Source organism: Sceloporus occidentalis, unplaced genomic scaffold (assembly GCF_023333645.1).
Source record: "Sceloporus occidentalis isolate IW3139 unplaced genomic scaffold, rSceOcc1.0.p SCAF_4, whole genome shotgun sequence".
NCBI classification, from domain to species: domain Eukaryota; kingdom Metazoa; phylum Chordata; class Lepidosauria; order Squamata; family Phrynosomatidae; genus Sceloporus; species Sceloporus occidentalis.
This window is the reverse complement of record NW_028316984.1, coordinates 182,670,579-182,694,835: the sequence shown is the minus strand read 5'-3', so window position 1 is coordinate 182,694,835 and position 24,257 is coordinate 182,670,579. Positions and strand designations below refer to the sequence as shown.

The window sequence follows — 24,257 nt, the reverse complement described above, 5'->3', positions numbered from 1 at the left end:
GCATACTCTTCAACATTTCACTGATGAAAACTGGGAAATGTGCCCAAGAGACATCAGAATGTGGTCAAGACAGCAAACAGTGTTTATAAGGAAGAACACACAATTTTTGAGAGGCTGCAGCAATTTCCTTTAGACTGAGTCCACAGGGAAGGGTACCGCCACCTTTTTAAATTGAACAGATCTCCTCTGCTCAGCATTACTTTGTGGAATTTAAGACTGAGCTGGGAGAGACCCAGACAAGATGAATATTATCCTTCTACTTTTGCACTTTAAACTCAATTTGAAGTAATTGAAATAGACTGAAGGCAGAAAGTGGGAAGAAGAGAGAGAAACTGGAACATTTTGAAAGCAGTTAAAAAGGTGGGATGACAGAGGATGAATTGGGACTGTCCGTGAACCCTGCAAAATTGAGACAGTTGGAGAGTATGCAGCAGAGGTCCCTGTATCAGCATTTTGAGATCTAATATGGAGAAGAGATGCATAGGACTTCTGGATTTTAAGTTCAGAGACTCAGTGAAGGAGTTTTGTCAGAGGAGCTACTTACACCATTTAATCTAATTGTGTACAAGATGGTTCAGCTGCTCGTGGCTTCTGACTCCAATCACGTCAATCCTTAAGATTGGCACTTTGGTGCATCTGAGACTGTCTGTTCATTTTTGTCATATACAAATACTTCCTTTAACCCAATAGTGTCATCACATGCAGTGGAAGCAAGAGTATAGTCAAGATGGTGAAACGTATTAATAAGGAAGACTGCACAAGCTAGGAAAGGCTTCAGGAGTTGCCTGAGGATACAGAGAAAAGTAACTTTCCACCCTCTCCTCTGTTGAACCGAGTGCAAACTACTTCTGTTCTTTGCACTCAGTTTGCAACAACTGGAGTAAGCTGAGGACAAATGGGAAAAGTGGAAAGAGGAGAGACACCAGGACATTTTAAAAGCAGCTGAAAGTGGGATGACAGAGGATTAAACAAGACTGTAACAAATCAGAACAATTGCTGGATATACAAATAGAGAAGATGCAGGAAACCTTTGGCTCTCCAGATGTTTCAGACTTCAGGTCCTAAGAGCCTCAGTAAATATAGATAATGGACAGAAATGATGGGTTTTATAGGCCAAACCATCTGGAGGGCACAAAGTCCCACACCTCTAAAGCAGAGGATGTCTTCTAATTGAGCAGTGATTCCCAGCCTTTGTTCCTCCAGGTGTTTTGGACGTCAGCTCCCAGAAGCCCTAGCCAGGTTGGCCAGAATTCAAGAATTCCGGGAGGTGAAATCCAAAACATCTGGAGGAACAAAGTCTGAGAACCACTGAAACAGGGGAATCTTATCTGCAAAGTGTAGGACACATGGCCACCCTAGCAATAAGCAGCTGTGTATGTGTGTGCACATATCTTTTTGATCTGATTTGTGGACCTCAAGAGTTTGTGGTCATTTCTTCTTTTCAGTTATTTTATCTCCCAGGTTTAGAACATAACAGATTATCTCTTACTCTTTTTGAGTAGCTGACATCACACTGCTCCAAACTACTATACAATGAGGCAACCTAGTATGACATTTCTTGAGAGCCAGTGTGATGTAGTTGTTTGAGTTTTGGACTATGACTCTGGAGGTCAGGGTTTGATTCCCAGCTCTGCCATGAAACCCACTGGGTTGCCATGGGCAAGCCACCTACTCTCAGCCACAGGAGAAGGCAATGGCAAACCTCTTCTGAACAAATCTTGCAAGAAAACCCTGTAATAGTCTCGCCTTAGGATCACCATAAATCAGAAATGACTTGAAGGCACACAACAACAAAACTCTTTATTAAAGATCAGTTTCTGTCACAAAGATGAGTATAAGAAGGTCACCATTTGAAGTAATGGTTTGTAATTAGGGAAACTTTCTTGTGCTAAACAGGATGCATTCATTAATGGCTTCTTCTTCTTAGATCAATTATTTTTCTGTGCATTTGAACAGCTCAGTTTGAACATATCAGCATAACAATGGCAAAGGCTAAAAGCCTGGCTGTGTGTTAATAAGGTCTTATCAGCCTCAGTCATCAGCACAGATTATTCTCTCCAAACAAGGTATTGTTGAAAACTTCATCCCTGCCTACAGAGAGCCTCTGCAGGATTCCATTTTAAGACCTTCCAGAGATGACTGCAAGACAAAGTTTCTCTTACTAAAGGCTGGCCCAGCTTGAGGTGAAGGACAAAATGGTGTTGCTCCAACCTTCTGTTTGCACTAATCAGATTAGCATCTGAATTTTACTTTGATAAGACCACTTTCTGGTTTAGGAAGCACACAGAAGTCAACAAGGCACACCCAGAGATCTGTTTTTCCCACACCCCTCACAATCTGCCCCCCTCTAGTACAGAACTTTAAAATACTACATTCCCAGAACCAACCTGGCCAAAATAGTGCTGGGCCACTACTGTATATTCATTCTAATGGATCTATTCCAAGACCAGTGGTGTATTGCATATTACAGAGGCAAAGATCTGGCTGAAACATCTTTACGTTGTTGGTTTTAATTTCACTTCAGCCATTAACTCACTGGTTTGTCTGTGGGCCAAACACTACATTACAACAGTATAAACTTGTAAAAAACCCAGCTACTTCAATAATAACTTGGAAAGTAGATGAGGGATACTTTAAAAAAAAATTTGCAAGAAAATTTGAAAGACAGGATGCTGCTATAAGATGAGCAGAAATTGTTGTTGTTGTTATATGTATTTATATCCTGCCTTTCTCCCAAGACTGGGACTCAGGGCGGCTTACCACATGAAAAACCAATATGATTAAAAGCATACAAAAATAGTACATTAAAATAGAATTAAATTACTACAATAATTAAAACAATCATTGTAGTAAATTAGAAGTTGCCACCCTTTCTGCAGTGCTTTATATTTGGAATGGACAAATTCCTGAACTGAGAAAATTACAAATGAAACAGCCCTGAAAGAAAGCAGAATGTTCACGAACACTTCATCACACCACAAGAGTAGAAAATGATAAGATTGGTCAACAGTGTTAAGATTTTCTTAGGCAAATATATGTGTGTGTGCATGTGTAACAAAGAAAGCCAGCTTGCCGTAGTGGTCTGAGAATGCTGGCCTGGAAGAGAGTGGGTATATATATACTGTGTGATCCTGGGTGAGGAGTGATTCCCATGTTAATCTGTGTATTGTCACTCATTCTCACCCGGATTACACAGTATATATATACCCACTCTCTTCCATGTCAGCATTCTCTGAAGATGCTGGCCACAGATGCCGGTGAAACGTCAGGAATAAACTCTTCTAGAACATGGGCACGTAGCCCGAAAAACCCACAAAAAACTATGGATGCTGGCCATGAAAGCCTTCGACTTCACAAGTCAGATTCCTGTTGGTGTTTTAGGCATGCATAAGTTCTCTGCGGAGGTTTTGGGGGCATTTCTGTCCAATGCAAATTGCCCATAATTGAGTTTGATGGTGGGGAATATCATATTGCTTCAGGGCCGTCATAAGTCAGAAATGACTTGAGGGCACACAACAAGTGTTTAACAACTGTCTTTTAAAAAATTAACAGCAATTCATTTTCAGAGTAGAAAGTTCACCCTTTATAGAATAAGTCTTTTATACATAAATATTTTGAACATTTTGCTCAGTAGGATTCCTTTCACTGAAAGAAACACTGAAAAACCTCAAAGGTTGATATCAAAATTTCAAAAAAAGCATGTCACACCAAAAGCATCAGGTGAAGCAGCACACATTTCACATCACCAAACAAACCTCTTCCCCCAACATCACCCTATGTCCTCTTTATTGGCTAGACTACAACAGTCAAAGGTCCTATATAGTATGCAAAGTTATCTTGTGGCACCTTTGAGACTATTCTGCCCGTGGTTAATGGCTCCAGAAGGATTGCTGGGAATTTAAATAGTGTGGCAGAGAATGCTGTGCACATCTTTTAAAATGGAAATTACAGATAAATTGACATCAATGATTGGGAAATGGCTGGAATACCTAGACTATTGTAGTCTGGATCTGTGTGCCTTTGTGAAAGATGCAAGACTGCAGGTTAAGTATTGCAGGAGAGAAATTTTCAGTTTCTAGGAAGAATCTTTTGAGTGGGGATGTCTCAGAAGACTGACTGTGGGGCAAAGGAATAGTGCTGTTGCCAATATTCAAGCTGTGTGCCTGTATCCAACCTGTACACTCAGATACTACAAAACACATTATGACTTCAATGATCTTCCCTTCCCAACCCCAAAAGGAAATAAGAAACTAAAATTTCTCTTCATAGCTGCCTCCCAGAAGAACTGAGTGAGGAACAAGCCTGTGAAAGATTGCAAGGATGGATTTATCTGTTATTTAAGCCTGGTGGCTCTGACATTAGTGGGCTAGTTGATCTCCTTGGGGGGTTTAGTCTGAAGTTTAAAAGAACTATCCTCCAAATAATTTCAGCACATTGGAAAGTTCTTTTACATAGATACACTACCCTACTGACATCTGAATGACCAACTTCCCGTGGCCTCAGTATCTACTATTGGGAGCAAACTATAGGTGCATCTGCACTGTAGAAATAATGCAGTTCGACATCACTTCAACTGCAAGGGCTCTATTCCACAGGATCTTGGGATTTATGTTTTTGTGGTGCACCAGCACTCTTTGGCAGAGAAGACTAAAGACTTTGTAAAACTTCAAATCCCTAAATTCCAAAAGATGGAGCTACATCACAAAGTGGTATTTCTTTTTCTACAATGTAGATGCACCCTGTATCTTAATGGACACAGGAGCTGTGGCAGATGAACTGAAACATTCTGTTAAAGATATATCCATACAAGCCTACTTCCATGCATACATGTGAAACCCGTATACATTATTTGTTTGGTCTAGTGAGTGGGGAAACCCTAAAGAAGGACCTGTTCTTATTTGGTGAGTTCAGAAAGAGAGGAAGAGCTAGAGAAGAGAATAGGTGAAGTTGCTGAGGCTAAGGATTAGGCTCTTTTCTCCTTAAATAAGATAACAGGATTTTTAATTAGCTTACAGTTGTAAACCACTTAGAGACTGCTTAGGTGGTATGAAGCAGTATATAAATGAAGCTGCTATTGCTATGTGTCAAATTTATTATACAATTAACATAGTCAGTGGTAGCTATGTTGGTCATATACCAAAGTACATTAATTTTTAACACCTTTGCCTAATGAAGAAGCCAGTGGAGCTTCAAATGCTTGCATCAAGTATTTTGTGCTTTTCGGTTGTTCCAATAAAGGCATCACTGTTTTGTGGATTTTGGATGTTATTGCACTTTATTATATAATTTTCAAATTGTTGTTAAATCTGTGGTGTGTGTATTGGAACTTAAATTGTGATTGGTTTTCCAATATTCAGTTCTAATTGCCCTCTGACACAGAACCCAGAAGGAGGTAAAATACAGTCATCCGTCCATTTTTGTGAACTTGAAGTCCATGTCCCTCATCCATTTGTGGGCGTCAAATGGAAGGGGATAAAATGGGGCATGAATATAGGTGAATTTCAAGCCAATGCCATTTTTGCAAGGGGGGGGGATCCGGAACAGAGGGGCAACTGTACATCTATTTGGACTGAGGTACCAATCTAGAGTGAGTATAAGCAGATCAAACACACACACACACTAAAATCTCCATTCCTTGGCTTGGTATGCTGCTTTTGTGATGCAGAAAGAAGCAATCCATACAGCTGTCATCAATCTTTTGCCAGCTGAAACTGAATCATCACATTTCTAATAACCGACAGTAAAAATAGGTAACAGCTTGAGAAGGTATTTCCAGGATGGGTGGCATCTTACACACAGGGTTTGCTCTTCTCATCAAAATGGCTCCTTTTGATTCAGTCAAAGCTCACAGAAAGAAACATCTCATGGCAGAAATAAAGTGTACTAGACCAATGAATGCCAGGTGCTTTAAGCTATATTTCAGAAGAAGGAACTGGCCAAGTCACCTCTGAGTATTCCTTGCCTAAGAAAACCCTATGAAATTCCCAAGATCACTATAAGTCAACAGACAACTTGAATGCCACATACACACACATCCTTCTGAACGTCAGGGGGTGAAATTAGTTCTAGTGGACTATTCCTTGAGTTGTTTCCCTCATCAAATGGCTCCATGTTCTTTCATGCTCCCCAGGAGATGCTTTTTCTTGAGGCTGCAGATTGTTTAACATAAACCACCATGTGACCACCTGGAATTAAGTCAGACAAGTTGCTATGAAACAAAGCAAGTGGGCGTCCTGGAAGAGAAAATATTTTGGATGGGTGGGAGAGGAAGAGAGAACAAACAGGATCAATAAGACTAGTTAAGAACATGTTTTTAATACAGGCAGAAATTAAATTAGACGTTAGAAATGTTGCAGAAAGTGAAAAGGGGCCCAGCTATGTTCTTCTATTATCAAGTCCCCCGGCACTTCAGCACTTTTTGGACAACAGCTACCAGAATTCTGGGCTGGCAACTGTAGTCCAAAAGTAACTTCTCCAAGTTCTAGCCATACTCACTGTATATGGTATATGAACAACTCAGAAGACTATTCCACCTAGCTATGTTATGCAGGTGTGGCCAGTGGAGGCCTTTTTCATTCTCCTGAGATGCTTTTAACTTAGGGATAGAGAACTTTTGATTCTCCAGATGTTTCAGACAACACCCAGAATCCTTATCCTATACGGCCAATGGCAAAGGTTAACAGATGATGTGGTCCAAAATGTCTGGAAGCTACAAACTTCTCCAGCCTTGTTTTTACTGAAGACACCAAGCAAATGGGTCAGGGACCCTCTGTGAGCAAAGTGATCTACCACTGAGCTATAAGCTATTTGGAAAAGACTGAAAGACAAACCAATATAACAAGGATGATTCAGATAGAAATAGAACGGGCCATCAGTACCCACTGGGGTTTGGCTCCAGGACTCCCGTGGATAACAAAATCCATTGATGTTCAAGTCCTATTAAATATACTAAAATGATGTCCCATATATAAAATGGCAAAAACAAGATTTGCTTTTGGAATTTATATTATTTAAAAAAATATTTTCAAGCCATGGATGATTGATTTTGTAGATTAAAAAAATCTGTGGACACAGAAGAACAACTGCATAGCAGTTGAAACAACTGGTGCAATACATCAGTATTGACTCTTATTAGCAGATGTTAGATGTCTGGAACGTAATTCTAGACTTGGATAAGGATAGTGGCACAGTAGCACCAGACCATCCTAAGTCCATTTGATTTTGGAAAGTAAACTGTTAGGCCTGATTAATTCTGGGATGGAAGACTGCTAGGATATACTGGGGATCTCCAAGAAAGAATCTGGATGCCACAGAGAGTCACTGCCAGTCAGAATTGATGTTACTGGGCTACATGCACCAATGGTCTGGCTTGGTATGTCCTTGTCTTACAGAAAGGAGCTGATCTTATTCCATCCTAAACACCAGTGGCCTGCTAGCTTTAATATGTAGCCTGTATTAAAGAATATTAGCTGAAAAGGTTATCTTTGGTGTGTTACAGACTGCCTCTTTGGGGCGGCCTGTAGGCGCTCCTTTCCCCGCCGGATCGGGGCCTCAGTTGCTAGCGCAGCAGCCTCCGAGGCCCTGATCCACTGCTTTCCAGGCCGCAGGGAAGCGGCAAAAGGCCACTTCCCCGCGGCCTGGAAAGGGGTGTCCTTGGGGCTTTATGCCCCAAGGACACCTGATGGCTGTGGGGAAGAGGAGAAAGGGGCTGCTCGGCCCCTTTCTTCCTTGCGTCGCTGGCGCAGCCTTCTAAAGGCTCTATGCACCCTCGTGCGGCGCAAAGATGTCACGTCTGCACCGCCCCATTTGGAGGCGGCGCGTTCGTGACGTCGTAATGGCGCCCCCTGTGTGGAATGGGCGCCGCCATTTTGTACGTCCTGGGGACGTATTAGGTGCGTGCGTAAGGCACGCACTTTCCCTAACCCTAGTACGTCCCCAGGACGTACTTTATGCCCATCTGTAACGGGCCAAAGTGTCAGCAAAAATGAGGCAATTGATGGCATGTATTTTTTCTTAAAGATACACACTAGCTACTTCAGTGAAAATCTGTAATCAGGGCTAATTAAAGGGTGTTTGAGAAGCCTGTTGTTTGGAGATTTGGAAGATTGATAAAATATAATAAATGCTGTTATAATTATAAGCTCAAATTCTAAACCTTTTATCTCAAATACTCAAGAAGAATTTTATCAGTTGTATTTCTTTTTTCTGTCTTTGATGGATGGACCCAGAAACTATGTAATGATGCAAAACGGATCTGTCTCCAAATGATAGCAAATGGAAACAGACTAGAATCGTCTTATACGTTATTTCTATTAATGAAGGATACAGATTAAAGGTAAACAAGCTCTGTTGTACATTCACCTGGAGATATCTGGAGAACAGAAGTAACCCAGTATAGCTGTTTGACTGGGGGGGGGGGGGGGGGGGGGATAAAAATAATCCATTTCAAATGTTAAGAGTGAATAATGTGTGTCCAAACAGTAAGAAAAAGAAAAATCCAACTATTGAATCCAAATTTTGAGAGGAAAACAAGATAGAATTCAATTAGTCAATCAATCAGACAAATCACATGACTTCTGTAGTGGAGTTTACTTGACAAGGAAACTAGAACAGCTGAATTTTGACAGCAATGAAAACTGAGAAGTGGGCACAACCATGAACTTATCTGTATTTTAGGTGAATCTCGAAAGTGTCACCTTGCCAGGTGCACTACTACAGTATGAGCATCCCTTATCCGAAATGCTTGGAACCAGAAGTGGTTTGAATTTCAGATTTTTCCTGATTTTGGAATGTTTGTTTATAAATAATGAGATATTTTGGAGATGGGACCCAAGTCTAAACACAAAATTCATTTATGTTTCATATACACCTTATACACATAGCTGGAAGGTAATTTTGCACACAATTTTTGTAATAGTTTTGTCCATTAAACAAAGTTTGTGTAGACTGAACCATCAAACAGCAAAGGTGTCACTATCTCAGCTGCCCATGTAGACAATTTTGGATTTCACAGTACCCTGGATTCTGGGATTTTAGATAAGGAACACTCAACCTGTAGTGAAAACTAAGCAGTCTTTCAAAAATGCTGAGGACGATGTCAGTGTTTGCTAGCCTTATGTTTTTTTCCTCAAGTCTCTTGCTCTTACCTGTCCATGTTCTCTGCGGAGTGATGGTAAAATGCTGACACTGTGGATGGGAATTGCAAATGGCAGCGGCTTCTTCTGCATTGTGAACAGAAAGCATGCATCTCAAATGGCTGTAGGATGGCCAGCACTTATAGTCTTCTGCATCTGCACTGTGGAATTCCTTTAGGGCAATGTATTCTTAGAGGCAAGAAAGACAGAAGAAGAAGGCAAGCTATTATCATGTATACAAAGATGAAATCCAGACATTTCAGTAGATCATAATCAGGGAACACAGGAAGTGAAATTAATGCTGCTGCACTTGCTTCTCTGCCTCATCTAAAACCGATTTCCCTGCATTTGCAAAAGCTTGTCTTTATTTGCTGCAACAGACCAGAACAGGAGTGGAGCTTCATCCCTAACTCATTCAGTGAAATGATATGAGACTACCCTTATTACCCATATTCCTGATGCTGACATGCTTGCTAACCATGATTCTTCATCAGCAACCTGTGCAACATTGGTCTAAAACAGGGGTGGGGCACCTTTTTCAGCCCAGGGGCCAAGTTCCAATTTGGAAAGGGTCTTGAGGCCACGTTCCAGTAGCGGGCAGGGCTACAGGAACAGGGTGAGGCCAAAGCAAAGTGGATGGGGCCAGAGGTGAGCCTCATCAGTCTAAACATGTTTCCAACCAAAGCATATAAAACAAAACTCAAGTATCTGGGTGCATTCTTATTCAGGAAGAAGTCCAAGAGTTTGCCAGGCTGCAAAGTATAACTCGGTGCCATGTACCCGCTTCCCAGGCTTCTTATTTCTTAATGCCAATCACCCATTAGTGTGGCTTGGGAGACAAAATTAAGAGATAACTGTGCCAGGGGCTGAGGGCCATTTTCTTTTCACTTCTGTTCTCCTTGGTGGACTATTTTCAGATGTTTGGGGTTGGGCTTGGTAAGTGTTATGGGCTTTCATTTGGTAAAACCTCTATATATGAGGCTTGTTTTGCATTGTTGGGGACAAAAACAATAACCTATTTTTTAAAAAAAAGTTTTCAGGGGGATTCTAGAGGCACATCCACCCGCCGCCCCCCCCCCCCCCGCCCCCCGTGTGCCAATGTCAGGTGTTCTTTGCTGGGATTAAATCATAAAAGCGTTAAAAATATCATGTGAAATCTTTTAATCTGTACCTTTTAAATGAGATGTTTTTTTCTGTAGATAAAGACCAGATTTGTACAGGTGCAAAACTTTCTGAAACGCTCTCAAGGTTTCATTTGCTCCATATCGCAAATCACCTACATTTGCAAAGAGGGGTGAAGGTAGAGATATTTTAAGGAGAAAGAAGCTTTTTTGGCAGCACTTATTTAAATCAACGTTTTAAAAAAATATTTCATTTTAAATACCTGTGGCATTCAAGATGTCCTTCAGAATGGGTTGCAAAGTCAAGGGTGCAGTATGTGGTAAGAGGTACGTGAAGAAATACCTACCCCCCCAAAAAATTACATTTTTTAAAAAAAAAAACTTATACACTACATCAGAGATCTTCTGGACTTAAGTATGACTTGACAGCAGATACTTAAATCTCATTATTTCTGCACATCGTAGTTTTGAAAGCATGATCAGCTACCAAACCACAATGAAGTTTGCCTTGCTGGACTTTGAAAAGATATAACAAGGCAGGCTGCTCTGCATCCTGAAGGCCAAATCTCACTCTGATTCAGTTTTAGCCATCCTATGCAGTCTGTTCATCTTATCTCAGTTTGAAAACAGCTTTTCCATTGTATTTATTTGCAACATTTTAAGGCTGCTCAATAATAAGATGGTCTCTGGAAGGCTTACCCAACTTTCCTAGTCCAGTACTCTCCGGGGCTGGGATACTGTTAGTGGTATATGCAAATTTACACATCCATACACATCCAAATTTACACATCTTTCTTTCTTTCTTTCTTTGCCATTGCCATTCTCTGAGGCGGAGAGAGTGTGAATTGTCTAAGATTACCTAGTGAGAATCTTCTCATTTTTAAGGGTCTAGAAAAGGGTAAATAAATAATAAAGATTCAACTTACCGGTATGCATTGAAGAGATTTCTTTTCTCATTTATACCTTCACACTTCCCCTGTGTAGTGCATCGGAGAGCAAAGCGTTTCGTGGGGAATTCCAGTATGCAGTCCTGATCTTCCTGGCATGACAATTCTGTGGTGGTCACATCATCCAAGTCTGTTGCTTTCAGGGTCCCATTCACCATAACAAATTGCCTGGGCTGGAAATCCAGAAGGCCAATGGATCCTAGAGGAGAATTTGCCAAGTAATAGAGAAGTTCTACCAAGTCCAAGCAAATCTGAAAGAGAAGCAATAAAAACAGATCAGTTGCGAGCAATTGAATAAGTGGGGAAATTATAAGGTTAGCTCATATACAAATCTGGTTTGATTATCATCACCCAGAATTTGGAACTGTTGTTGCTTTTATTTGTAACACCCAACCAGCATGGCCTTCCTGGTAGGGGCTTCCTACTCCCACTTTTTTTCAAAATCAGAATAAACTTCTTCATGGCAGGGGGCTGGACTGGATGGCCCTTGTGGTCTCTTCCAACTCTATGATTCTATGATTCTAGTTCCCTTCATTTCTGGAAAAAAAATACAAGACATATACCCTCTACATTTTGAGAGGGGGGCTGGCTTCCAGCAAGCCTGGGAGAGGGTAAAATTTTCACTTAGAATTTGTCTCCCTCTGCTCTTAAAAAGAAAAGAAAACTAAGTCTCCATCATCATCATCATCATCATCATCATCATCATCATCATCATCATTTCTTACCCATCTCTTTCCATGGGGAACAACATCAATTAACAAACAACATCAGTTAAAACACATTAGTTAAAATACACATCAATTTAAAAGGACAAAAAAGCTATCCACATATTAAAACAATCCACATTTAAAATTCACAATTTAAAAATCATCTGGCTAAGCCTGCTGGAAGTGACTGGTCTTTAGTGCTCTTTTAAATTCAGACAGCATATGCAGCTGTTGAATCTTTTCCATAGATCTGAACTTGCAGAAACCACAGGATCTTAGCCAACCTGTCAGTATCTCTTAGCTGTCATGTTAAACAGTGCGTTGAATGGATGGTACTGACATGTCAGGGGTGGGCTCCATGCACCACATGCAGCACCCAAGGCCACTATTGTGACCTCCAAGAACCTACCCCTGAGGTACAAAAAAGTGTGCAAAATTATTTTGCTCACTCCCTGTTGTTAAAAAGAAAGGAAGCTTCCAGGCCCATTGTTGGTGTGTGCCTTCAAGTCATTTCTGACTTATGTCAACCCTATTACTGGGTTGTTCTTGTTTTTGGCAAGATTTGTTCAGAGGTCGTCCCCACTTCCAGGCTAGAGTGTGTGACTTGCCCAAGGTCACCCAATAGGTTTCTATGCCTGAGCTTGGATTCAAAACCTGTCTTCCAGAGTCATAGCCCAATGTAGCCCTCCAAGGTCTCCTGAGAGGCCATAGTAGCCCCCTCCTCTTCCACAGTTGCCCACCTCTACTTTACATGAACGGCCTTTTAAAATAATCCAGAAATTTCAACCAGTCAGCCTCAGAGGAAGACAAAGGCAAACCTCTTCTGAACAAATTTTACCCAGAAAACCTCATGATAGTTTCACCTTAGGGTCATCATAAGTCGGAAACAACATTAAGGCACACAACAGCAAACAGACATTCTGACTGTATTTCGACAGGTGTAGATTGGCATGAAGGCATTACACTTATCTGGGAATATTATAATTATTTATTGGATTCATATCCTGCCTTTTTTTCCAAGCTCTGCCTTCTCTTGTGTAAAGACAAGAGGGATTTTTCATCCTGGAGAGAAGTGACCAGTGGGGTTCCATAGGGATCTGGAGACCAGGATTCGAATCCCAACTTGGCCATGGAAAACCCACTGAGTGACCTTGGGGAAGTCACACTCTCTCAACCTCAGAGGATAGCAAGGGCAACCCCCTTGAAGAAACTTGCCAAGAAAACCCCATAATAGGGTTGCCATAAATCAGAAATATCTTGAAGGCACACAACAACTGAATGCTCTTACCCAAAGAAGAAGTTTGCTTTCCTCAAAATAACAATCAATAAATAATTGTTTGCATGTTGCTCCATTGGCCACCCCCATGTTTCCTATAACTAGTGCCTGTCTCAGACCTGCAAATTCTAATGTAATTTCAAAGCCATCCAAATGAGCCTATCCAAAAATCCCCACCACCACCACCAAAAGTGAAAAGTTCAAAATCCCATTTGCCCATGCCACCCTCTGGAGACCTTTGAAGGGGCTCAGTCTGGGGTCGAAATGCTACTGATAAAGCTCATTTGGTTTTGTTTTCTTACTTTAAATCGTTCTTCCCAGGGGGTTTGCAGAAGTTGAATCATCTCCAAAGGCGTTCCCAACTCCAGCATGGTGACCACCTTCATTTCAGGACCACTGATGCTACTGTCAGAGCATTGACCTAGCAGCTGTCATGGGTAAAAACAACACAGGCACAGAGGTTGCCATTTAAATACAGATGCAAATTCAGAAAATCAGATTTCTAAAGTTAAAGTGAAGTTTATTGTATGTTCATGTTGGGGGGTCAGGAGGATGGTGAATCGAGATTTACAAAAAGAAAGGGGGGTTGGAATCAACTACTACTGTGGGATCCAAATCCAGTAAAAATATCCCTGCATGGTTGATTCTAAGCATGCTGATACTAGATATACACTATAAAGTTAATTAGTCTAAAATTGTGAAGTTGAATGCTTACACCGCCTGGGGAGAACAATGCATTCCCATTGATGTTTGTTTACCCTTAACCCAGCCAAAAGTAATTTTCCTTCCAAAGATGTACAGCAATTTGCTCTCTGTAGTTTTCTTTCTTCCCTCCCCTTCTATCAGATCATTAACAGCAAGTAAACCAAGAAGGGAGTTCACAATTAGTTTACAAAATGCAGATGCAAAGAGGTTGCTTATCTAAGTGCACTTGGTGTTTGTGATTTAAATTATTTTTTCCTACTTTATCTAAGCCCAAAGAAACCCTCATGCACAGTTGCTGACTTGGCCTGACACCCCTCACTCTTTGTTTTGTACAAATATGCAAAGATTGGGGGAAAGCAGGTATCGCAGCATGATACTTCAGCGTAGTGTAGTGGTTTGAGTCTTGCACTAGGACTCTGGGAGACCAGGATTCAAATCCCTAGTCAGCCATGGAAACTGACTGGGTGATCTTGAGCAAACTACATTCTCTCGACCTTAGATCAAGACAATGCAGTTGCTGTTGTTGTGTGTCTTCAAGTCGTTCCCGACTTATGGTAAACCTATGATGGGTTTTTTTTGGCAAGTTTCTTCAGAGGGAGTTTGCCCTTGCCATCCTCTGAGGCTGAGAGTGTGTGACTTGCTCAAAGTCTCCCAGTGGGTTTCCGTGGCCTCTATGGTCATGGTGGAGATTCGAACCCTGACCTCCTGAGTCCTAGTCCAATGCTCAAATCACTACACCATGCTGACTTTCCACAAAGACTGTTACTTCCCCAGACTGGGTTTCCATGGCTAAGCCAGGATTTGATCCTTGGTCTCCAGAGTCCTAGTCCAACAGTCAAACCACTACACCACACTGGCTCGCTACAAAGCCAAACCAAACCTCTTTTGGAAAAAAAAATCTAGCTAAGAAAAATCCTAGTGTTAGAGTCGACTTGTAGCCACACAAGAAGATATCGCAGGGCATGTTTTAAGAACATAAAATGAGCACTACAGGATTATTTCATCTGGGGCTAAGGAAACTGTAGTCTGCCAGATCTTCCATCATTCAGTTCCCAAAAACCACACTCAGCATGGCCACTGATAAGGGATTATAGAAACTGCAGTCCAAAACCTCCCAATTTAGTCCAAGATCTTATCACTTACACGAACCAGCTGGATGCTTTGGGAAGTTCACAAAAAAAGCAAGGACATAACCCTTCCTTGTGGTTCCTTATAGTCCAAAGCACACTGTCCCTGATGCCAGTCCTGGCTGGTAAATTCTGGAACTTGTCATCCAAAATTAAAATTTCTTAAGTTCTGGTCCCCTTTAAAGCCATTTAGCTAGTTGCTACCATCACCTCTTGCAGCAGCAAATTCCATATGACCTATGCACTGTGTGAACGAGTATTAAAAAGAGCCTTTCCTCATTGTACTCCATGTTTGCACTGTCAACTATTGCAAATCCAACTAGGACCAGAAAGCATTTCAGTTGATTCATCAGTTGGTTAATCATTGGTTGATTTAATAAGGGATGTGTGTTACCAAAACCCAACACATTTTAAATGGTTTGAGAGTTGGACTATGACTCTAGGGAGCAGGGTCCCAGTCCCTGGTCAACCTTAGCTGGGTGGTCATAGGCAAGTCACGCTCTCTCAGCCTCAAAGGAAGGCAATGGCAATCCCGCTTTGAACAAATCTTGCCAAGAAGACCCTGCGGTAGACCACACAGCATTAAAAAAAACAACTCAGTCAGGTTTTTAAAAGCCTCATGGCATAAAAATGTTGACCTGCTCACACAAGGAGAGCAAGGATATATCTTTGAATCCTTTCTCCCAGTTGGTCTCAAAGCAGCTACAAGATCCCTTTTGCATCTTGATCTTTCAGTTTCTAGGGTGCTACTACATGATCCCTTTGCCTACTGATTAACATAGATATATCTTTGAATCCTTTCTCCCAGTTGGTTTCAAAGCTGCTACAAGATCCCTTTACATCCTGATCTTTCAGTTAGCCTAATGCAGTTCTGACTTTGAATCCTATGCCCAAGGAAGGCAAGGTGGCACAGATTTGGGGATGCATCAGAGAGACAGTTGAATGGATGCTCCTTCCTCTGCCCTATGTGCCTTGAGGAGGCATTTATTTCATTTCATTTCTATGTGCCACCTTTCTCCCAGGAAGGGACCCAAGGCAGCTCACAAAGAAAACCATTTTTTAAAAATACTTTGACAATTCTTCCACTTGGCATCCCTGACCCTGTGTATCAAAACCCAACAGGTGACCTTGAGCCAGTCACATGCTCTCAGCCTCAGAGGATGGCCATGGCAAATCCATTCTGAACCAGCCTTGCCAAGGAAACCCTAGGATAGGCTTTGTAGTGGCTGTGTGCCTTCAAGTCCTTTCCTAAGGCAACCCCACCATTGGGTTTTCTTGGCAGGTTTCTTCAGAGGGAGGGTCTGCCATTGCCAATGCCATTGTCTTGTGAGCTGCCTTGGGTCCCTTTCTGGGAGAAAGGCAGCATGAACATGAAATAAATCAAATGAAATAGATCAATAATCAATCTATTGCCTAAGGTGGGGTCAACATAAATCGGAAATGACTTGAAGGTACGCAACAACAGCAAAAAAACCCATGCCCAAGGAAGGAAGGCAAGGTGGGACAGATTTGGAGATGCAGCTGGTGCCACCTTGCCTTCCTTAGGCTTGGGTTTGTCAGACTCATGCCCAAGGACAAATATAGGGAAGTAATAGTGCCACTGGGATGGCTGCCCCTTTAGTAACCCCTACATGCCTTGATGATGCCAGGATGGATGCTACTGGCATTGATGCCCCCTTAGCAACCCCTACCTGCCTTAATAATGCCAGGATGGTGCAAATAGTGCCACTAGCATGGATGCCCCCTTAGCAACCCTTACATGCCTTGACGATGCCAGGATGGTCCAGACTCTGCAGCAACACCTCCTCCTTCAACAGCTTGTAAGTAGCCAACCGGTGGCACCCTCCACGGTGCCCATAACGTCGGAGGCAAGCAGCCACGTCGGAGCCAGCCCAGTGGAGGGCTTTGAGGGCCACCACCAGCTCTCCTCCTCCTCCTCTGGAGGGCAAGGCAGCCCTGAGCACCAGCTTGGTGATCCCAAAGCCCACCAAGCCCAGAGTCCTGGCCCGGCTCAGCTCCTGGCAGCCCAGCCTCTCCGCATGGGCATGGGATGGGTGCAAGGTTTGGAAAGCCTCCTGTGCCAGGCTCCGCAGGTCCCTCTGCCTCTGCTCCAGCTCCTGTGCCAGGCTGAGGGGCATCGGGGGTCGCCAAGGGAGGGAGAGCACCGCCAAGGCCAGGGCCAGCAGGGCAGGGGCGGCCAAGAGGGCCCACCAGCCTGGCATGGCGAAGGGGCACCCAGAAGGAGCAGCCCCAGCAGCGGAGGCTAGTCCTCCTCGCAGCCTCTGGCAGCCTCTTCTGGCGCAGGAGCCCAAGCGGAGCAGACTCTGGAGGCGGGCTCCCAGGAGGAGGGTCCTTTCCAGGCTGGGCTTCCAGGGGAAGAGGAGGGGGGCCTGGCCCTGGCCATCCCCTGAGGCTGAGAGAGTGTGGCTGCCTGGCCAGGGAGGGGTCAGGGCCTTGTTTTCTGGGCCTTCAAGTCTTCTGGCGACCCTAAGGCCACCCTCTGGTGGAGTTTTCTTGGCAAGGCTTGTGTTTCAGAAGAGGTTTGCCCTGGCCATCCTCTGAGGCTGAGAGAGTGTGACTCCGTGTGCGTGTGTTGTGTGCCTTCGTTTCTGACTCCTGGTAACCCTAAGGCAAACCTGTCTTGGCGTTTTCTTGGCAAGGTTTGTGGTTCAGGGGAGGTTTGCCCTGGCCATATTCTGAGGCTGAGAGAGTGTGACTCTCTCTGTGTGCATGTGTGTGTTGTGTGCCTTCAAATCATTTCTGACTTCTGGCGACCCTAAAGCAAACCTCCTTTGGGGTTTTCTGGGCAAGATGTATTGTTTAGAGGAGGTTTGCCCTGGCCATCCTCTGAGGCTGAGAGAGTGAGATTGCCTATGTATGTGTGTGTGTCATGTGTGTCATGTGACTTCAAGTCGGTTCTGATTTCTGGAGACCCAAACGTGAACCTCTCTTGGGGTTTTCTTGGCAAGATTTGCTCAGAGGAGGTTTGCCCTGGCCATCCTCTGAGGCTGAGAGAGTGTGACTGCCTGTGCATGTCTGTGAGTCATATGTTGTGTGCTTTCAAATCATTTCCAACTCCTGGCAGCCATAAGTGAGATTTTCTTGTCAAGGTTTGTTAAGGGGAGGTATGCCCTAGCCATCCTCTGAGGCTGAGAGAGTGTGACTCTCTGTGTCTGTGTATTGTATTGCATTCTGAGGCTTGGAGTTCAGTGAGACCTAAGAGCTTTCTGGCTGAGAATTCGAAATGCCCCTCCTTAAACTGAAAATCCCAGAATGCAACCGGAGCAGCTAAAGTGGAATAGTAGTGCTATAAGAGTGTAGTGCGGTATCTAGTGAGCCACATGAAACATGGGAAAAGAGATGCAGTCTTCCTTTGGACTGTTAGGGTGGCACATATCGGCTTAAAAAGTCATGTTTGTGACATGGGGAGTTGGGTGCAAACAAACTATCCCCCCCCCCCATTCCTCCAGCAGGAGCTCTAATGTTCAGGTGCAGAAAGATCAACACTGGGAGCTACAGTGGTCCCTCCACATTCGCTGAGTTTAGGGGCAAAGGACCCCTGAGAAAGTGGGAAAACCATAAATTAAAAAAAACTATGCTTTTAACTTGAGAAACCCCTCTTTAGGAGTTTCTAGGTCTTCTAGTGCAACTCCGTGGAAGTTGACTGTAGAAATCACGCTGGAGGACCTGCAAATGTCCAGAAATGTATTTTCTCTAGTAATCGCCACACAGCTCTATGGTCAATTTCCAGCAGAATTGCACTGGGGGACCTAGAGAAAAAACATATTGATCAAATCTGCAAGTAATCAAAGCCGCAAAAGTCAAAGCTGCAAATGTGGAGGGCTGATTGTACTTACAAACAACAACCATAAGGATCATAAACCATCCCCTCATGTATAGGTATGACATCAATAACCAGGAAAGATTCTAGAGCAGATCATTAAACAGAGAGTCTGTGAACACTTAGAAAGCAATGCCATAATCACAAAAAGGCAACATGGGTTTCAGAGAAACAAGGCATGCCAGACTAATCTGATCTTTGTTTTTGGTATATGAAGGGAATGCTGTAGATACCGCATATCTCAATTTCAGTAAGGCCTTTGACAAAGTCCCCCATGATATTCTTGCAAACAAGCTTGTAGAATGCGGCCTAGACAAGGTACCTTTTACATGGATTTGTAATTGGTTGACTGGCTCCTTTTCATCCTGGAGAGAAGTGACCAGTGGGATCCCACAGGGCTCTGTCCTGGGCCCAGTGCTATTCAACATCTTTATCAATGACTTGGATGAAGGAATAGAAGGCACACTTATCATATTTTCAGATGACACCAAATTAGGAGGAATAGCTAATATGCCACAGGACAGGATCAAAATTCAAAATGGCCTGAATAGATTAGAAAGCTGGGCCAAAGCTAACAAAATCAATTTCAACACAGAGAAATGTAAATGACTTAGGTGGAAAAATGAAATGCATAGGTATAGGAAGGGCAACAAGTGGCTTAAGGAGACTACATGTGAAAGGGATCTAGGAGTCCTTTCCCACTATGGTTTAAACCGGATTGTGTCAAATCACGGTCTGATTTAAACCACCATGGTCCCCCCTTGGGAATCGATTTGAAACCGATTCGGAAAGGGTGGCCATGGTTTTCCCCCAAGTAACCTGTGTCAAAAAGATGCTGGGTTTTTCCACTCCTTTTTGGGCTGAATTGATTTATTTGAGAATAAATCAATTCAACCCAGTGGGAACTCAGGGCGGATTCGAATCTGCCCTGGCAGCCCATCTCCGCCCCGGACTTGACTCCCTCCATCCTCCTGGCCATACCGCCTCCGTCCCTCCCTTCCTTCTCTGCATCAGCCTGCCTGACTGGCTGCTGGTGGCTTTGTGGGGCCCAGCAGCAGCAACAGTGGCAGCTGTCAGGAGGAGGAGGAGGAAGATGACTGGAGAAGAGGGGCAGCACTGAGTCCTGACAGCCACCGACGCCGGGCCCACAAAGCCACCAGCAGCCAGCCAGGTAGGCTGGCAGAGGGAAGGAGGTAAGGAGAAAGGAGGAGAGAAGGGAGGGAGGAGTTATGGCTGGGAGGATGGAGGGAGCCATGGTCGGAGAGGCCAGACTGTCAGGGAAGTATGCTGATTCCTGAACCGAATCCTGAAACCAGCTCAAACACAGTGGGAACTACTGTGTTTGCTGAAGCGGTTTCAGGAATCGATTCAGGAATTGGATCTAAAGGCAAGTGGGAATGCCCCCCTAGTAGACTACAAGTTAAACATGAGTCAACAGTGTGATGCGGCAGCTAAAAAAGTTAATGTGAAGTGTCTAGATCAAGGGAAGGAATAGCCCCACTCTATTCTGCTTTGGTCAGGCCCCACCTGGAATACTGTGTCCAGTTCTGGGCACCACAGTTCAAAAAAGATGTTGACAAGTTGGAGCATGTCCAGAGGAGGGTGACCAAAATGGTGAAGGGTTTGGAAACCATGCCTTATGAGGAAAGACTTAAGGAGCTAAGTATGTTTAGCCTGGAGAAGAGATGGTTAAGAGGTGATATGATAGCCCTATTTAAATATTTGAAGGAGTGTCATATTGAGGAGGGAGCAAGCTTGTTTTCTGCTGCTCCAGAGACTTGAACACAGAACAGTGGATGCAAGCTACAGGAAAAGAGATTCAACCAGAACATTAGGAGGAACTTCCTGACAATAAGAGCAGTTCGACAGTGGAACACACTCCCTCAGAGAGCAGCGGAGTCTCCTTCTTTAGAAGTCTTTAAACAGAGGCTGGATGACCATCTCTCCGGGGTGCTTTGATTGTGATTTCCTGCATGGCAAGGGGTTAGACTGGATGGCCCCTATGGTATCTTCCACCTCTATGATTCTATATGTTGTCATAGGGCATATCTTCTGCATTTTAAGCATGAGGTACTTTAGGGTGGCATCTGTGGTGCATTGGGCGGGGGGAGTACAACTTTCTGCTCCTGTGCCCCTCTGGAGAGGAGCGGCACAGACTGTTAAAAATGCCCCAGACAAAAAAACTGGATTATTTCTCTAGTGTGGATGCAGACTGAGGGAGCCTTTCATGACGGGGTCAAGCACAAGCAGAAATTAGTAACTAATACTCTCTGTGAATTGTTTTAAGTAAATCACTACTTCTGAAGGCTTATGGAAAGGAGAATTCGCTCCTTCTTCCCTCAGAAAGGAGTGGTCCAAGATGTTTGGAGTGTGATGTGTACCCCCAAAGCTTCACTTTGCCTACCCCAGATGTAAGTACAGTCAGCCTTTCATATCCACCAATTTTGCATCCTTAAGTTCCAGCATCCATTGCTTCAGAATCTTCTAAAATAAAATTCCCAAAAGCAAACCTTGATTTTGCCATTTTATCGAAGGAACACCATTTCATTATGCTATTGTTGTATTCAATTGGATTTTGGGAGCCACAGGGGGTCCTGGAACCAAACCCCAGCAGATAACAAAGGCCCTCTAAGGGAATGAAAGCCAAGAAAAACTCATCTATTCTCACAAGACTTATTCATTTATTTCCTGCTTTTCATCTCGAAATGCAAGATCATCAAAAACATACAAAGTTAAAAATATAAAACCATTAAAAACATACAACAGCAAAACCCTCAATATAAAGCTTTCTTGGATTACAGCTACATATTAAAAGCCTACTTGAAAAGTTTTGGGAATCAGCAAAAGCTGCTTTAGGTGCACTTCTGCATTTAAAGCAGTAGGAGGCAATGGCAGCCACTGGAGCAGTGCATTTTTATTACCTCCAGTATTACTTGCAGAGAAAGCTCAACACTTGCTCTACCTGGAGATCTCCTTTTTCCTTTACCTGTCAGCCTCTTTCTCTTTCCCCCCTTTGGTGCCTTTTTACATTGCTTGTTTGCTAAGTGTATGTCTGTGAGATTTTATGTGTGCTAATTTTTACAGAGATGATAACTGCAGTCCTAGCCATATTATATATAGCAATAGCAATAGTGTTTACATTTCTATACCACTTCATAGTAAATTCAGCACTCTCTGGGGTCATTCCCACTATGAAATAGAGCAAGTTGCCAATCGATTTATATGACCATTTGAAACTGGTTCTGATCCTGGTGTAATCAATTGCAACTGCGATTGCGGGGGCATTCCCACTTGGCAGATAAAACGGATTATATTGGAGCGTTTCTGATTTGGATTATGTTCCAGGAATAATTCGAATTTTTTCCATCGTTTCCATTACCAAAAGGGGCAAATTACCTCGGGGGTGTTCTCACTGGCTTATACTCCGTGTTACAAATCGAATCCAAGGTACATCGTTCCTATTAGAAACCGAATTAAGTCTAGAACAGTTCTAGAGCAACCCGCAATCATTCCCACTAAAATGCGATTCGTCAATCGGATTTTAATTAAATCCGTGTTAAAGGCGTATAACCCGTGTTAAAAAAATAGAAGGGTCGAACCTACATTTTTTCCTTGATTCGGGATAGGATTCAGAGTATGTAAATAGGAACGTTTCGGCCTTTGAATCGGGTCATCTGGATAGGAGGAGCGGAGCGCGATGGGCTGGCCTGGGGGTGTAACCCTTTTTGGTCTCTTTCTGCATCGACAGCACCATTTTCTTCCATTCGCATAATAGCCTTTCCTCCGGTGGATTGCAACCTCCCCTCTGCTCCTCTTTCATAAACCGACATGTGAGGAGAGCCATTGAACACCATTTTTAACTATTCTTTCTTTTTCACCTCTGCCTGAGCACCAGATGGGCTTTGGAGGACAGCCCAGAGATCAATGGGGCAGCCAAAGTGAATTTGGGGAATTCATGGCTCCCAAGACTGCCCATTCTATTCTATTTCAGTCTGTTTAGCCAGTGTTTAAATCTCTCTATTCTATCCATCCATCTGTATGTATCCTGTCTGTCTCTCTGTCTGTCCAACCATGTATGTATCTATCTACCCATATACATCTATACATCCATCCATCCATCCATCCATCTGCCCATTCAATATACTTGTCCAGTACATCTGTCTGCCTGTCCAACCATGTATCTGTATATCTATCTATCTATCCATACATCCATCTATCTGTCTGTCTGTCTGTCTATCTAACTATCTATCAATCTGTCTATCTAACTATCCCATCTACCTATCCAGACTATCTTTCCATCTATCTATCTATCTATCTATCTATCTATCTATCTAATTATCCGGTCTAGCATGTCTCTCTCTCTCTCTCTCTCTCTCTGTCTTTCTCATAGCATAGTAATCGCCAGCATGTTGAAAGGGGTTTGAGCGCTGGATTATGACTCTTTGGTCACCTTGGGCCAGTCACACTCTCTCAGCCTCTGGTGATGGCAAAAGCCTGCTTACTGGAATCCTATTCTATTACTCACTATTCTTAGATAGCTCTGCAGTGATTGATATTTATACTGTTTGATACTGATGTGGTGGTTTTCTATAGGAGATTTTCAATGTTTATGTCAATAAAAAAAGACTTATGCTTTGTTTATATGTTTTATTCTTAGGTCATGGCCAGTTTTGCAGAGTTAGGATTTCCTCAAGTTGTTGGAGCAATTGATGGGTGCCATATCAAAATCATTGCTCCTGCTCATCAGGGTGCGCAATCTTTCCCAAAGATTCTTTCACCGTGGGGCGGACAAAGTGAATTTAGGGAACCGAAGCTCTTTCCAGAGGAACTATGGGATGGGTTTCGCAGGAAATCCCTGCTTCATGGCTCCCAAGACAGCCCAGGGAGCACTCTTCCCCAAAGAGTCTCTCCCCATGGGGCGGCCAAAGCGAATTTAGGGAACCGAAGCTCTTTCCAGATTGGGAAAGAGAGATGGAAAGGCTCTCCCCACACAGAGAGGGGAGGTTGCAATGGGGGGGGGGGGGGGGAATAGAGTCTTTCCATCTCTCTTTCCCAAATGGAATCTGCCTTCTCCTCCAACCCTGGAAAGAGAATCTTTGGGAAGAGTGCTCCCATCCCATAGTTCCTCTGGAAGCAGCTTTCCCTAAATTCGCTTTGCCTGCAGCCTCCCCCAGTCTGGGGTCTTTTTCCAAGGCAGCAGAAGTGCTTTGGGGAGGCAGTTTTCTCTCCCTCAACCATCCTTCCCCACGAATAATTGCAGGACTCATAGGCACTTTAAGCGCCTCCTCATTGGCTCTTTTATAACAAACCGCGAAATTTAAAAGTGACGTTATGATGACGTTGCTTTGATTGACAGCCCCAAAATGGTGAGTGGGAACGAAATAAGGCTAAAACCGGTT

The 24,257-nt window shown here is 43.3% G+C and overlaps 1 protein-coding gene across 1 annotated transcript; it reads right to left on the bottom strand.

The window, feature by feature from the left end:
- Nucleotides 1–3,559: 3,559 nt before the first annotated feature.
- LOC149315112 (extracellular tyrosine-protein kinase PKDCC-like) lies at nucleotides 3,560–17,239 on the bottom strand. Its single transcript, XM_089523612.1, has 7 exons — nucleotides 16,781–17,239; nucleotides 13,488–13,613; nucleotides 11,182–11,453; nucleotides 10,519–10,598; nucleotides 10,306–10,410; nucleotides 9,147–9,323; nucleotides 3,560–6,233 (listed from the first exon to the last, which is right to left on the bottom strand). The coding sequence occupies exons 1-7, from the start codon at nucleotides 17,237–17,239 to the stop codon at nucleotides 6,118–6,120; spliced, it is 1,335 nt and encodes a 444-aa protein (XP_089379738.1). The 3' UTR covers nucleotides 3,560–6,117.
- Between the last annotated feature and the right edge of the window lie 7,018 nt (nucleotides 17,240–24,257).

What these genes read in the sequence shown, in the direction of transcription:
- LOC149315112 (XM_089523612.1), bottom strand. Translation starts at nt 17,239, where the DNA reads ATGCCAGGCTGGTGGGCCCTCTTGGCCGCCCCTGCCCTGCTGGCCCTG. An exon ending in AATCTCTTCAATGCATACCG is followed by an intron (nt 10,599 to 11,181) that starts GTAAGTTGAATC and finishes TTGGGGGGGTAG; the next exon opens with GTATTTCTTCACGTACCTCT. An exon ending in AAAAACATCTCATTTAAAAG is followed by an intron (nt 9,324 to 10,305) that starts GTACAGATTAAA and finishes CTTGCCTCTAAG; the next exon opens with AATACATTGCCCTAAAGGAA.